General features: G+C 35.4%; 1 protein-coding gene across 1 annotated transcript in view; it reads right to left on the bottom strand.

The window, feature by feature from the left end:
* Positions 1-16,456, bottom strand: part of LOC128226582 (neurogenic locus notch homolog protein 1-like) — a 74,570-nt gene that overhangs the window by 48,259 nt on the left and 9,855 nt on the right. The window contains exons 10-25 of the mRNA XM_052936535.1: positions 15,877-15,990; positions 12,614-12,727; positions 11,202-11,315; positions 10,889-11,002; positions 10,432-10,542; positions 9,637-9,738; positions 8,513-8,626; positions 7,533-7,646; positions 6,734-6,847; positions 5,877-5,990; positions 4,111-4,224; positions 3,382-3,495; positions 2,900-3,013; positions 1,983-2,096; positions 1,236-1,349; positions 241-354 (exon numbers count right to left, since the gene is read on the bottom strand). Of these exons, the coding sequence (XP_052792495.1) occupies positions 241-354; positions 1,236-1,349; positions 1,983-2,096; positions 2,900-3,013; positions 3,382-3,495; positions 4,111-4,224; positions 5,877-5,990; positions 6,734-6,847; positions 7,533-7,646; positions 8,513-8,626; positions 9,637-9,738; positions 10,432-10,542; positions 10,889-11,002; positions 11,202-11,315; positions 12,614-12,727; positions 15,877-15,990 (1,809 nt within the window). The remainder of the gene's footprint in view (positions 1-240; positions 355-1,235; positions 1,350-1,982; positions 2,097-2,899; positions 3,014-3,381; positions 3,496-4,110; positions 4,225-5,876; positions 5,991-6,733; positions 6,848-7,532; positions 7,647-8,512; positions 8,627-9,636; positions 9,739-10,431; positions 10,543-10,888; positions 11,003-11,201; positions 11,316-12,613; positions 12,728-15,876; positions 15,991-16,456) is intronic.

The raw sequence follows: 16,456 nt of genomic DNA, 5'->3' as shown, positions 1-16,456 counted from the left end.
ACCTGTTAATATAAGGATTGAGATTCATTCGCGATTCACGGGAATTGCCATTTTGAGCGGGGCTTTCAAGATCGCATGAATGCTCCCGAAATGAATTTCAATCCATAATTGGTACCATAAACTATTGTATCTCAATGTGTTTGTGTGGTCATGGCGCCATCTATCTTATTGTGGTTTTTGCTCGAAGATATATTGTTTTAATTAGGATTAAAATCATTGTGTTATAATTAACATCCATACCGTGTTCACAGTTGGTTCCAGTATAACCGGGAATACAAGTGCACGTGTAGTATCCGATATGTTCTCCACATGTCCCTCCGTTAAGGCACGGGGAAGACGAGCACTCCTGAATATCTAATATACAAAGCGTATTTGAACATATCAGGTATCTCGATTCGCGTAGAAAAAATAATTCTGAGTGATGTGACAATGTAAAATGTTGGGTGTTGGTTTGCTGGAAGCGGGAACCAACTGATGCATGCCTGTCGAAAAGTAGCAAGGTACATATGAACGGTACTTGCATAAATTATAGGCAAGACTTGGTAAAGAGACATGTATACATCTAGGGTTTTACATAAAGAAATATTATGTGGACAACTTGTTGAAATAGAAGTCAATAAAATTGAACATCATGTTTTTTTTAAAACATATTTATTTTACAACGAGTTATTACAACATTATATTAATCACTCTCGATGGTACGATTTTAAGCGAGAGTGTGGTCTTGTGTTGTGGGGGAAACCGGAGAATCCGGCGGAAACCCACTTGTACGGCTTAGTGACCACGAACCAAACTCACATGCGCCCGCGCCGGGAATCGAGCCCGGGGCGCCTAGGTGAGAAGCGAGTGCGCTAACCGGACAACCGGTCTTCATATGAATAACTCTTAAAGTATACCATGAATTCAATTATTCAAACTGGTCATGTTGTAACATTTTCTTATTACGAATTGTTAAAACATGCAAATTAATTTATATATTTATACCAAGTAAGTGAATGTATAGGTCCCTTCATCATATGAGATACTATTGAATAGCAATGTATAACATAGATGTATAATTACAATGTACAATGGGACGGTGACCACGAAATACTCAAATAATTTTGTGTAAAGTTTTAAATGATGTTATTTAATCGATTTTAGCAATCAAACATTAAGAACTGCTCTTTTGTATTTTTAAAAAGGAAGTTTAGACAAGTGTATGTGGGTTCTCTAACAACAAAAGTTGAACTCACCAAATTCGCAGTTAGTTCCTTCAAACCCAAGAGGACAAGTACAGTTATACCGATTGATTCCGTCTATGCATACTCCACCATTAACACACGGCTGAGAGGAACACTCATTCACATCTAGAGAATAATTTAGACATCAAATCATTTTTTTTAAATGCCGCTTAAATACTGGCCACCAGTTGGGTTATAGCGATTGTATCCGAAAAGGTGATCGTACGAAGGGGTGGTATCCGGTATAGCCGGTCGCCATGTGGAATAGAAAACTAATATCCAGATTGTTTAACAGATACAAAATATCGCAAAACTAAGCGCGATATAAAAACATGTACTTTAACTTCTTCAAATTTTATGATAAAGGAACCTTTTCTTAAATGAACATACTAAGAGTTACTTTTGGCAATATTAAATACATATCTTATGAATTATTTAAAGCTTTTGAAAACAAAATGAGAAATAAACGTATGAAAAGCTGGCATATTGCCAATTTAGGAAACAATACAATTAAAATGAATTATATTGTTTACAAACTTTTTGTATCTGACCAATAGAAATAGAGTAAGGATATATCAAATTTGAGGGGGAAAACATGATGGTTGTTTAAGCCAGAAACAGAGAAGAGCATGTAATAAAAGTATGTATTATTTTGACTGAACTTACTAGAAGTAATCAGAGCGAGGCTCAAGTGAAACATCGGACAATGCAATCTAAAATAGTATTTAATAGTTGAAACTAACGTAACCAATCTTCTACCTATCTGACATAATGTGCCTATGAATCCTGGACCACAGTTGCATTGAAACGAGCCAACCAGATTCACACATGTCCCGTTATTTTGGCAAGGGCTTGATACACACTCATTGATGTCTGAAACAAGGTTAAGAAAAAACATTTACTTATTGTCTTCCTTACAAACTATTATAGCAATTAGAGCATTCTTCTTAGGTTAGCTGTTTTAAGAGAAGACAGAACGAAGGCACGCAACAAAGGCGCGCAACATCGTGCAAACAAGAGTGACTTAGTATAAGTTAGCATAACTTTCTTCACAATCGTTGTAAAATATATAATGTTTAAACAAGAATGAATGCATGAAATGCTACACTGTTATTGCTTCCTAGTAAAGTTAACATACTTAGACTGATGAAGTTTCCATGTAGTTATTACGGTTACGTAGACGTCGTTAAAACGTCATATGTAAATAAAAACGTAGAAAGTATCTTGGATATTTTTCAAAGGGACAAATTTGACTGATTTCCTTTCCTAAAAGCAGTAATTGCACTATAAGTTTTACCTTAACGAAGAGTAAACTAATCAAAACGTCATGTACCTGTTCCACAGTGGGCATCCTGATAGCCAGGTTGACACGTGCAGTTGTAAACGTCTATACCTTCCAAACACAGACCACCGTTTAGGCAAGGATCTGATTTACATTCGTTTATATCTAAAACGATAAACAATAAAATGTGAAATGTTTTTGTCATTCAGAAAAAAAACTTTAAAAGCCTTTAAAACCTTTGAAGATCAGATTTAAATGAACCGTGATTTAATCAATTATCCGAGCAAAACCCATCTTAAACAAATATGAATTGACTATTATGTTATGGCCGTTAATACGTATTCAAAACATTTGCGACCAATGGTCAGAAATTGAAATTGTTAAGAATATATACCAATTTCGCAGCAACTCCCGGTGTAACCCGCACGGCAGAGACACGTGTAACTGTTAATCCCATCCAAGCACGTGTTCTCGGCACCACAGGGCGAGGATGCACATTCGTCGATATCTATATGGCGGTTTAAGTTCACATACTATGATTTGTTGACAAATTGCAATGGTATTGTTTTAAAAAAGAAGCTGCATTACATTGGACTACATATTGAGCAAGATACAAAAAACTAGGAACATCAGGACCTCAATTTAACCTCAATGTTCAAATAACCAGGAAAAAAACCCACAATACGCAAATTAAATTAGCGTATAAATTAAAACAATGAACAATGACTATAGTTATATTCACGCATTGGCCTTTCCGGTAGATAGAATTAGGGGGCGACGTATTTCTTTATTGAGTCTGTTAAGTAATTTTAATAACAATCGATTCAAAATTTCTTTATTTACAATTTAAAATGCCAAGAAATAACTACAAATTACCTGTCTGACATATTCCTCCTGTGAATCCAGCTGGACATATGCATGTAAAACTGTTGACAGCGTCCACACACAATCCACCATTTCGGCAGGGATTTGGCCGACAGCCATCAATGTCTGTAAACACGTTATCCACAGGATACATGTTGACTAGATTGCACATACAAGCAATGTGATTGGTCAAAAGCTACTATATGATACATATTGACCAATCAATACACATTTTGGATAATTCAAACTTTATTAAACATCTAGTTTTAGACAATAAGCTACTGATGTATATTGCAAACAAAGCTTTGACAACCATATTGAATCTAATGATAATCAGGATAAGAAACCCTTTGGAAGAACAACATGCGCGCAAAGTGTGTAAACAACAAATCTCACTCAAATAAGGGCCGTGATGTTCGCTTCATTTTATTATGTTGTTCGCCCAGAATCAAGTACTATGGAACTTTTCAATGATATTGGAAAATTACATTCCTGTGTCCGTATTTAATATAGTGTTTGTCCTTTTAATTCGATTAATCTAAGTTGGTTATTAATTACAGCCTTTGGTTGTGAAAGTAATGATATTAGATGCAACACTTCCAACGTCTTCCAAGTCTATCTACAGGCAGGAACCAGAAGGTTTAAAAAGCATTAGATCTAATGTCTATTATGATAAACATTTCACAACATAAAATGTGATATTCTAGCATGCCTTCAAAAATACCATTTAGTGCGACTAACCTGTTTCGCACGTTCTGCCTGCATATCCTTGCACACACGAACACGTGAACATTCTAACTCCCTCCAGGCATGTACTTCCGTGCAAACAAGGATTTGGATGGCATTCATCAACGTCTGTCGTAATATATGTTTTATGTTGTAAAGTATTTACCACACATAGTCTTGCACTACATGCACATGTTTGCTGGTGTATTCGTGCTAACATTTAAATGTAACGATACATGTTTAACAGTGTTTTAAATATAACCAAAATGTGTTTTAAAGACATTGCAACTGTAGTTTTGTAGATAATCATTTGTTTCAGTCTTAGACCGCAATATTCCAAAGAGTAAGCTTCAAAAGCTATAGTTCACAGTTTATGGGAAAGAAAATCATTAGATGACAGACCAAATGATAAAAAAGCAGAAGCAGGACAGCGCGCTCGACTATACGCCGATTTGTCTTAGAAATGCATACAATCATAACGTTGTAAGTGCCTGTCAAAAGCAATATGACAAATTAAAATGTAAACAAGAAACGCCACAATGCGACGAAACCAGACCTTCAATGATTGACAGAAGAACTTTATCCTTAGTTGTGGGATTAAGTTTAACTGCTGTTTTTTCTATTGCAAGGAACATTGACTTTAACCTTAATTTACCTTTAATCTAGGGGCTCCGAACGCAATCCCATGAAAAGGAAAATTCTCCATACACTCTTCTTATATAATACCAAATCTAGTCACAATATGTCAATCCTAACACATTTTATCCAGTACTTAACATTTTTCTATTCTTAGTATCTTTGACCTTGACCTTGACCCTAGGGGCCTCAAACGCAATCCCATGAAAGGTCTCCATAAACTCTTCCGATTAACCTAGTTTAATTACTTTGAACCTAACTTAAATATGCTATACCATGGGTGAGTTTGACGCCGCCCTCATGCCGACCAGCCCCAACAACGGCGTATTCCATACTAATAACCAGGTTTAACTGTGGTAAAAATTACAAAACAATGTGCCTGTCCAAAGCAATTCAAATAAATAAAAAAATATATACAATCAATTTAGGGTCATAATTAGTATTCAGGGTTAATATGGAACTGTGTCACCAAATTGTGTGATGACCGTAAACAAATGTGTGAAGTATCAAGTCAATTGCATGAAGGTTATAAGAGTTATAAGTGAAAATAACTTCCCCTTAAACTTAAACCAAACACAATGTGCCCTAAGTCTTTAACCTAAGTTTTTAAGTCAATCAGGGGCCATAATTTGTATATATGATGAAATGGTGTTATGTACACTAATTGTTGGATGGTCGTCAAAATGTGACGGAAGTATTTAGTCAATTGATGGAAGGGAATATAAGTAAATAGAAAAAATCCCTACTTGCCCTAAAACGTTAACCTGATACAATGTGCCATAAAACTTTGACCTAAGTTCCTAAGTCAATCAGTGCCCATAATGTATGGATAATATGGAGATATGTTATCTCATTCTGCGATGGTCCTGAACAACTGTGTTACGTATTAGGTAATTGAATAAAGGGTATTGGAGTTATAAGTGAAAATACCAACCTGCCCTAAAACTTTAACAGGATACCGACGCCGACGCCAACGACGACGACGCCAACGCCGGAGCGAGTAGTAAAGCCTCCTTATTCGTCGAATAGCTCATATTTTTAAAGAACAACATTCAGTTACAGTGACTCATTAAAAACATCTAATTAACTTAATATATGTATCTAATGTATAATAAAGCAAACTTAAAATGGTGCCAAGCACTCACTTATCTCGCAGTTCGTCCCCGTGTACCCGGAGTTGCACACGCATATATATCCGTTAACCTTGTCTTTACATACACCTCCATTTTGACAGGGATTTGAAAGACACTCATTGATATCTGCAAATAGACATAAACAGTATTACAATGAAGATTACGGGAATAAGCCCAGTAGCAATCAATTTAACTATGACGTCGTTTAAAAGCACAAGGACAAACATACACTTAACAAACCCTATTTGACATAAACACCGATTTAACTGCACAAGCAAACTGTCATTGATATCTTAAAGGCCTTGATAACCATACCTAGTTTTGTATGTAGATTATATGCACTGTATTGTTTGTGGAGTTTTGTGCTGTTGTTCCATGTTTCTTGTTTGTGTTTTTTTGTGTTTGTGTTCTATGTCTTTGGCGTTTACCTTGTGTCATGAAACGGGGTTTATGTTGAAACCTTTGGCCACTGAGCTTGCTGCTGAAGTTTTTCAAATAAATATTCCAAACGATAACACAATCATACAGGGTCATAATGCATCAAAACTGAACTTGATTGCCAATGGCTCGATCACATGACAACCTAATGTTTTTATGGGATACTTTAGATGGCAAAATTATAACAATAAAAGCACACTCGGACAAACAAACCTAAACGCCTGACCACACACAGATTACGTCAACAACTCAAGCAACAATACAGTGGATACAACCTTGGAAAACGCTAACATGTATAAAGGTTATATCAGAAATACAAGTTTACTAACGTAGTCAAGGGAACAATAGTCACAGGTAACTATATATCAAATATTTATTTACACAAAAATAATACAATACAACTATATCAAACATTACAGCAACGTTCTCACCGTGTTCACAAAGAGTGCCGTTGAATCCTTCAAGACAGACACAGGCAAAATGGGCAACCTCGTTCAAACATGTGGCGTTGTTCATACAAGGGTTAGACGCACACTCATCGATATCTGTAAGCAAAAGAGTATACTTTATTGAATATTTGATGAACCAGATTGCTTTGCATACTCAGATTTATCTGGTCAAGAATAAACCACTAGAAAGTATGGATACTCTCACAATTATTGATATGTGTTCAAATGTGTTTAAATAAACATTTTACATTGCATGAAACATGCAAGCAGACATTGATGTTCTTCTAAAGAACTGAGAATTCATGAACGTTTAAATTTCTGTGTTGAAACAATAACAGTAATTTCTCTATCGTTTGAGTAGAAACACATATGTCCCGGATAAAAACAAAATAAAAACAACAAGGTCCTTTACTATATAATATAATTATGAGCGTGTATAAGGTACACAAATCAAGGCCAAACAGACACTCAAAGAGGCATACAATGCCACGTGTAAGACAACAAACACATATTGTATAAATAGCATACTATCCTTATCGATACATAGTTGGCACTTTTAGTGCAACTTGAGGAAGAAGTGACTTGTTCAAAGTCCATTCTCTCACATAGAACCAATTCACATTACGCGAATGAAAGCCGGTCCGTTGTCGGGTTGTTTTTGCCTTTCTTTTTCCAAGAAATCCATTGGATTATAAATATATGTACTTTTATTCATGAACAAAATATGGTCCCGTATTGGTCATTTTAATGACTAAATGAAAATCATGTTCATGGAAATTACCCGTCTGACAAATGGAGCCTGTGTAACCAGGTTGACAGCTGCAGTTAAATCCATTAATCTGGTCAATACAATGTCCTCCATTCAAACAAGGCAGACTGGCACACTCGTTTATATCTGAAGTATATGAATATTATTAAATCAAACGTAGACAGCCACTCTAGCGCATGTAAATGCAATCATTGATACTTATCATCTCTTATTCTGAATGTTTACAGGAGCTGTCAGTCACATGACAAGCGACCCCGACTGGGCACTGTAGGGAGGATAACCATTATCAGAGCGTAAAATATGTAGGTATAGTTATTGATCAGTTCTAAATCTTGTTATATAAGTTGATGATATATAACTACCAGTAAAAGATACATGCGTCCTCTTAATAGCAGTAGTTTTGGTAAAATGGATAATATTAAATACGAAATTCGGGCAACGCAAGATATTAGTGTATATACATAGCTGAAGTGGTAACCAATATGTTAATAACCAGTGTGAGACCCTTCGTCTAACCGTTCTTTTTGAAATGATCGTGCGTATGGTTGTGTTTATGGACACAACGAATGTTACCTTTGACTTACTGAACTAAACAATCATTGAGGGACATTTTAAAGGCAAGTCAAAGCTCCCTTCCAGGCTTGAAGATCGCAAGCCTAAACACAATCTAATTTTCAATCTGACCATCGTTTATGATCGAGGTTACGCTTTGAACTAATGACCCCTAAAACACTTGGATATATTTACAGGTCATGACAAACCTCCCTACCAAGCTTGAAGACTGAAGGCGAAAGCATTCAATAGTTATCAATCAGATAAGTATGTTGTTTTTTGTGTTCATGGTCAATCTTTGAAATCAACGATGCCTAGCACGCAAAATGAGTTATTTTTTATTATACGAAAAGGATGATGGAGACAAGGCCAGCTGTCAAGATGTATTTTCGAAAGTCATTTTTTACGGTTGAATGTAAACCATGGTGTATTATTATTACTTGTTTCGCAGTTGGTTCCAGTGAAGCCTATGGGGCATGCACAGCTGTACTGATTGATTGTCTGTGAACACGTTCCTCCGTTCCTGCAGGGATTGGATGCACATTCGTCCACATCTTTGTTTGAAATATGAACACAAATTGTGTAATTATCTGCTAAACCAATACCATTTAAACACATTTAATATTGCAGCAATCCAAAGCTTTACAAAAAAGAAACTACTTACAACACTATCCAAAACATTCAAGTATCGTAGTATCAAGTCATTGTAAAAGAAAGATTTGAACACAATTGAAAAGTATTTTGAGTCAGTATTCTGTACAAGTTTACACCTTGGAGAATCTCGCCCTAGTTTTCATAATATATATCGGAGACGGTGAGTTGAAGTTCGAGAGTAAAAATGTATAAATCAAAGGATATATTTTAATATCTTAACAAAAATGCGCTTTTTACAACGGTAAATCGGTATATTTTGAGCTGCTGTGAATTGTGTACACGATATAAAAAAATGGAAAAATGTTTCTTGACTGTTGGTTCGTGAATTGTTCTCCTTCAATTTTTCAATATCAAAACACTTTTCGACTTTCAGGACCTAACGGTGCCCCTCAAAGAAACAAAAGTATATCAACTGAAAGGTTTTAATAACGCACATTCCGAGCACTTCATAGTTTCAGAAAAAAATGGACTTATTTTGCCCTCGAATCAAAGCACACCTGCTACATAATATTCGTGAATACCACGGCTCAATTCTCCAACGTGTATACTATATCTAAGGAACATGTTTCTGGTGGTAGAAATTTTTATCCTAATTTAAAGTGCTGACTAGCAAACAAACAAAATAACTCCCATCGACCTTTTTGTCTACAAATCGATGTTACATAGTATAGTTGATGTATGTTATATGAAATATACTTGAAAATAGCTACGCCCTTGTCTACACATTATGTACAAAACATCTTAATTTATGAACATGGGTGTTCCTTTTATATTTCCTCGAAATAAATGCCATTTTATAGCCCATATCACAAAATGTGCACAAGAATCGCAAATTTGCCGCACTTTGGGTGCCCACACATGCATACCTGTACTCATACTTGTCCAAACGCAAACACGCGCGTACACATACCTGTTCCACAATGTACATCGGTCCAACCAGGAGCACAGAAACACAAATCCGCGATGCATGTTGCGCCATTTAAGCAGGGGTCAATGGCACATTTCAAATACTCTAAATAAAAAAAAAACATAACCCATTAGCGTAACCACGTGGCCCTATGAATTTACACTTAGGCTACACTTGAAACTTCCTGTTCTAAATTCAAAAGTCCAAAGTTTAAGAAGCAATAAGAATTATGCACAAACACGAATGCATAATTACATATAATACAAAACATAATAGAAAGTGACAAAGACATGGATACAAAGTAATATAACTTTGCGAATAAACAATTCCAAAATGCATTTTTTTCAGCATAGTATAATTACAATGCATAATTGTGTACAATCAAATAATTTAGTCTGCACATTAAAGAATAAACAAATTCATGTGTAGGAAATTTTATATAGCATATGGCAAAACAAACATTCCTTATATGAACTCACAGTGGACATATATGTTACTATTAAATGAACAATAATTACCATGAACTTTTATTTTCAGCAGACTTTATAAACTTTAATACTACTTTCAAATGTCGCAATATGAAGCAGTAGAAAAAACGTATACACATCTTACCGTATCGTATTCATGAAAACATGCCATATTTAGAAACCAGTTTGACAAGACCTATTTCTTTCATTGATTAATCAGGTATGAGTTTTGCTGCCTATGTGCATATTAGTGCTAACTACATGTGTTTCATGTCAATATTTTGAACAGTTTAGTTTCTTCCGAAAAAGGTGAGCAAACAAAACTCCTTACGTATACAATTCTGGCCATTCGATCCTGCGATACACGTGCAGTTGTAGCTGTTGACGAGATCCGTACATATCGCCCCACTTTGGCAGGGATTCGGATCACATTCATTTATGTCTGTGACCAAGATGTTAAAATAAATTAAAATTTCATAAACTTAAAAAATAATTGTTTTGTTCATCAGGTAAATGGTTCAAGTTTAGAATAGCTATGAAATTCTACCCTATAATCAGAACCGTATACTAATGTTTTGGCACTAGCTTGTATCTTGTATAAACTGTTGTCACGTAGTAACTAGTGCCGTTTTATAGTTCATTATCAACCATGGTTCTGTGTTGCGTGTGAAGTGACGCCCCAAATATTGGTGCTGGAAATAATTATATTCAAGTTTTAATTTTGCATTCCTTCTATTTCTTAATACAAAGTGTCCCATAATAAATAATAATGATAAAACAATGCGTACCTGTTTCACAAAATGTTCCGGTATATCCTGATACACACCGACACCGAAACGCCGCCACCAAATCCACACAAGTACCTCCATTTTGACATGGATCTGGCGTACATTCGTCCGTTTCTAAAAAAAAAATGAGCTAAAGATAAACCATTTCCTATAGCTTTCCATCACATTATCAATACATATCAAACTTAGAAAGAACAGTTTAAATCATACTGGATGTATTTTGTGATTTCAAATTATCCTTTTTATCACAAGAAAATACCAATTCTGTTGTATTGTACTGACCATTTGTATTTTCAGATTCAAACCTACTCACCATTTAAACAAGTTCCACCAGTATACCCATCCCGACACACACAAGTATAGTTGTTGACACCATCGTGACATATTCCACCATTACTGCACGGTGGTGGTTCACATTCATTCACAGCTGAAATGTAAGCATTTCATTTTAAGTACGTGTATTATAATATGATATGTCATTTAAATTCAACTTAACTTCATGTTTTTATTAATCTTCAATATTGTTAATTGAATGCAACTTTTAGAGGAATTTCGATATGACTTTTCATTAGCATTTATATACATGTGATCCTTAGAGAATTTTACGTGGTTATGGTTCTTGTTTACTGCTAACTTTTATTACATGGTGCCTGTCACCTGACCAAGCATGCGATTACTACAGAATTATTAGTTTCTAAACAGGTTTTGATGCTTTTCTCATAAGAATTTATTATCTTTTTAGTAACCAATGTTTTCATTGGGGTTTTTTAGCTTTTCGTGAACCTTGGGCAAAATTAATTCTATTTAACATTCTGATTTTGAAATCTGGAAATGGGAAAATTAGATATGAAATTATATAAAGTTCATTTAGTTGTTTGGAAGGAAAGAACATAATATTAAAGGGCTTGTAATTAGCTCAGGTCTTATTCTAACTTATCCATAATATTAAATTCAACTGGAAAGTAAGAGAAAAAGCATTATCTATTTCATTTCCTATTTTACATCTATCAAAACATGGATATTACATACCTATTTTATTATTTTCAATTCCATGTTTAAAGAATGTTTAAGGACTAATGTTTTCATTTAAGTATTCCTTGTGCAGATCAAGTCCGGCGTCTACTTATCGCGCAGTTCTAAATGCCCCGCAAATATGCAACCTTATAAACAACTCTTACTCCCAGATAAGATTTACCACATTTTAATACTCCAAAAATGATGAATAAATGTCGAAAACAATTGTTCTTATGAAGGATACCGAGTTTAATTTGAAACAAATGAGCATTAAACACGGTATTTCTGCCTTATGAGACTATAGTAGATCACAATAAATATTTTATCATTCACCAATTATTTGATACTTTTGCGATTTTTGCTATTAAATACACGGTTACAATCTTGATATCAGTGATTAATATTTTCCATAAATGCATTATTTAGTAAGTTGTTAAATGTTGCTCACTCTAAATTGATAATAAATTACTAAATGGAAATTCGTCAGTTGTTTTCGTTACTAAATTGAAATTTAGCGGTTGTAATTTCCTTAATGAATAATTGGCTGTCAGAGCTCTTCAGAATAGTTATATGTGAATCTTTACGACGATCCCATTGGCGAAATTATGAGTCTGACCTCTTAAGAAAACGAAGACGTCTCCAAGTGGAAAATGTCAATAACGACAAAGGCTATTCAAGCAATTTGGAGATCCAGTTTAATAAAGTACTTACATATACCGCAATGGAATCCTTCAAACCCTATTGGACAAGTACAGTTGTAGAAGGCTGTGTGTGGGTTACAGGTACCGCCGTTCAAACATGGCGATACCGCGCACATATTCGTCACTGATGATAAACAGAAAATTTTGTCACCAATGTTCAAACAATTAAAATATCAATTTTCAACTAGACCAGTTAAGCTAGTTTTCTGATAGCTCCGTTTACCATAATGTTAAATTATGATACCTGTTGACCTCATACCGAATACGTATAATTTGAAAGCAATTTGCATGTTGATTAATAATATGTAAAATAAATGACCTGAATGTTCATCATACATTTAGGGTGTTTTTTGTATTATAAACTTGTTTGGGTTCTATATCCGTTGAACGAACTGTGTATTTGTTGTAACAGTTTCGTCGGTTCGTTCAATCCGAAAACTAGTTCACTTTAAAAAGCTACATGGCGGACTGTGATCCAATACGGGTTTTTTTGGAATACCATTTAGTTAAAACGGGCAAACGATCATCTGCGGTTCCATTGTTTTGAAGACGGAAATAATGGCTACATGCAATTGTCCACCATGTTGTTGAAACTGTACACAAAACCATTCGTTTTTTACTTCAAGCAAAACTTGCGAGTTAGGTTTCCTAACCGCCGATACCTTGAAAGCAAAACTGAAACTAGTTTGGTATCAACAAGCACACACTTATAGTTATTGCTCACTTTTTAACTCTCTTAAACAGACGTTGATTCTGCAATATTTTGCAAAAACACGTCTTTCATATATTATTTTCGGTAAAAAACAATGCATGATCATTTTCTGTACACACAACTTTTTAACAAATGGTACCAAAATAACATAAGGTCAACAGGCATTTAAAACGGAGTTTTCGTATCAGATAGCTTAAGAGATGCGGTCTAGAAAAGCATTAATGACACCACTAGGATCGAACCATTGAAAGCAATATTATCTCAGTAACATTCATGAAAACACTAGGGTCAAACCCGTGAGCACTTATACTACAGTAACATTCATGAAAACACTAGGGTCAAACCCGTGAGCACTAATACTACAGTTACATTCGTGAAAACACTAGGGTCAAACCCGTGAGCACTAATACTACAGTTACATTCATGAAAACACTAGGGTCAAACTCATGAGCACTAATACTACAGTTACATTCATGAAAACACTAGGGTCAAACTCATGAGCACTAATACTACAGTTACATTCGTGAAAACACTAGGGTCAAACCCGTGAGCACTAATACTACAGTTACATTCGTGAAAACACTAGGGTCAAACCCGTGAGCACTAATACTACAGTTACATTCGTGAAAACACTAGGGTCAAACCCGTGAGCACTAATACTACAGTTACATTCATGAAAACACTAGGGTCAAACTCATGAGCACTAATACTACAGTTACATTCGTGAAAACACTAGGGTCAAACCCGTGAGCACTAATACTACAGTTACATTCGTGAAAACACTAGGGTCAAACCCGTGAGCACTAATACTACAGTTACATTCGTGAAAACACTAGGGTCAAACCCGTGAGCACTAATACTACAGTTACATTCGTGAGAACACTAGGGTCAAACCCGTGAGCACTAATACTACAGTTACATTCGTGAAAACACTAGGGTCAAACCCGTGAGCACTAATACTACAGTTACATTCATGAAAACACTAGGGTCAAACTCATGAGCACTAATACTACAGTTACTTTCGTGAGAACACTAGGGTCAAACCCGTGAGCACTAATACTACAGTTACATTCGTGAAAACACTAGGGTCAAACCCGTGAGCACTAATATTACAGTTACATTCAGGAAAACACTAGGGTCAAACCCGTGAGCACTAATACTACAGTTACATTCGTGAAAACACTAGGGTCAAACCCGTGAGCACTAATACTACAGTTACATTCGTGAAAACACTAGGGTCAAACCCGTGAGCACTAATGCTACAGTAAAATTCATGAGAATACTAGGGTCAAACCCGTGAGCACTAATACTATAATAAAATTCATAAAAAATACTAGAGTCAAACGCGTGAGTACTACTACTACAGTAACATTCATGAAAACACCCCGGTCAACCCGGGTGCAATAAGGTGATAATGAGGGCGCATCCCATTTCAATGAAACAAATGAATTCTCAAAATAATTCTCAAGTAATTTCATTCAAAGAGACATTATACACGGGGCCCGTTTACATAATCTTACATAGGTAGAAAGGTAAAAACCAGAGGATGTTGTGTTATTTAATCATCTCTGTGTTAATTTCTGTTCTTGGCTAAACTTCTATTCACACAAATAGGTAGCAAAATGAAAAAAATACGACACTGAGGTCATTCAAACTTACGACTAAGATCGAGTAAGATCTATATAAAAAAAGTGTCCCGGTATTGATATAAATCAAACTCTCTGTTATTAACGTTTATCAGTTGATGTTGATCCACAGTTTATGGGGCTGGTTTAAAATGACAATTTAACCATAGTAAGAATAAACTAGTAAAGTCCAAAGCGATGCCTCCCTCTCCCCCTCCCCAAACAAAAATACATCAACAAATCCATAACATCAAAGAGACATTTTGCAAACATGCAAACTGACAATGTGCTATGCTGTGTTATGTTGATAATGACGTGTTTGCCACGTGTTTGTGACAGTGATTAACACGACACACGTAACAGAACCGGATAAGCTCTAGCTGCCGTCCACTACAACCCCGATGCTTTTCAGAAGGGTTGCCGATAATAATTTGCTAGTTTTGGAACCATTCCGTATCATTACTCAATTAATAGGCGAAGCTTTGCCATCGGGCCCGTTCGGCATGTATTCGCATGCATTCCAGAAGTATTAAGAAAGGACACGACAGGGTTTCAGAACATCGCGAAGACATGCCGAAACATCCCGATTTTGCAACTTCCGCTTTCGTGAACGCTTCGGAGGCCTAGTGGACGGCAGGTATATACAAGACTAATACGCTTATAGTGTTTAACGAATATCTCACTGATGTCGTACAATAAACGTACACCCTCTTCGGTCACTCTAAGTCAAGATCAAACAGCTGCCCCATATCACTGAGAAATTATCATTCATTAAAAAAGAATGATGATTATATATTGTTTAAAGTTGTCAAAAATTGTCACCGAGAAATTATCATTGAATAAGGAGAAGACTATTGTGATTAAAAATAGTTTCCAAAGTGTTCAAAACTTGTCATGATAAAATATCAAAAGTTTAATAAATAAACTCATACTAACCATTTTGACAATACGTTCCTTCATATCCAGTAGCACAAACGCACTCAAATCCGTTAATATGATTTTGACATATTGCACCGTGCAAACAGGGCTGGGACGTACACTCGTCTATAACTGTTCAGTAACAACAATGTTACAGTTGTAGTGACAACTCTAGTACAATATATATACCCGGTAGAACAACTCATGCGATGTTTATAAAACCTGTATACCCATCTCAAGCTTCATATTAAATATTTTTCATTGGATAGTTACGGTATCAAAAACGTATGTACAGTAGGCTGGGATATTTGGGCAAAAGAAAAGGGTATTTTCAGTTTTTTTCGACTGGTATGATTTAACTTTAAAGCCGAAATGTTTACATGGCGGTAATTCTGACCATTTATAAACTCGTATAGACTACTAAATTTGGCAATTTCACATTACTCGTTCAAGTAACGTATACTTTAAGACGAACGGGTTGGTGCGCTGTAAGCAAATGATGGACATATTCAATCGGGCATTGAACTCTTGGTATACATGTTACACAATTAAAGTGGACAATTAGTCCGTATCCATTCCTGGTTCAACAGCACAAACT

The sequence above is a fragment of the Mya arenaria genome, chromosome 1 (genome assembly GCF_026914265.1).
Source record: "Mya arenaria isolate MELC-2E11 chromosome 1, ASM2691426v1".
NCBI classification, from domain to species: domain Eukaryota; kingdom Metazoa; phylum Mollusca; class Bivalvia; order Myida; family Myidae; genus Mya; species Mya arenaria.
This window is presented reverse-complemented; position numbering and strand designations above follow the sequence as displayed.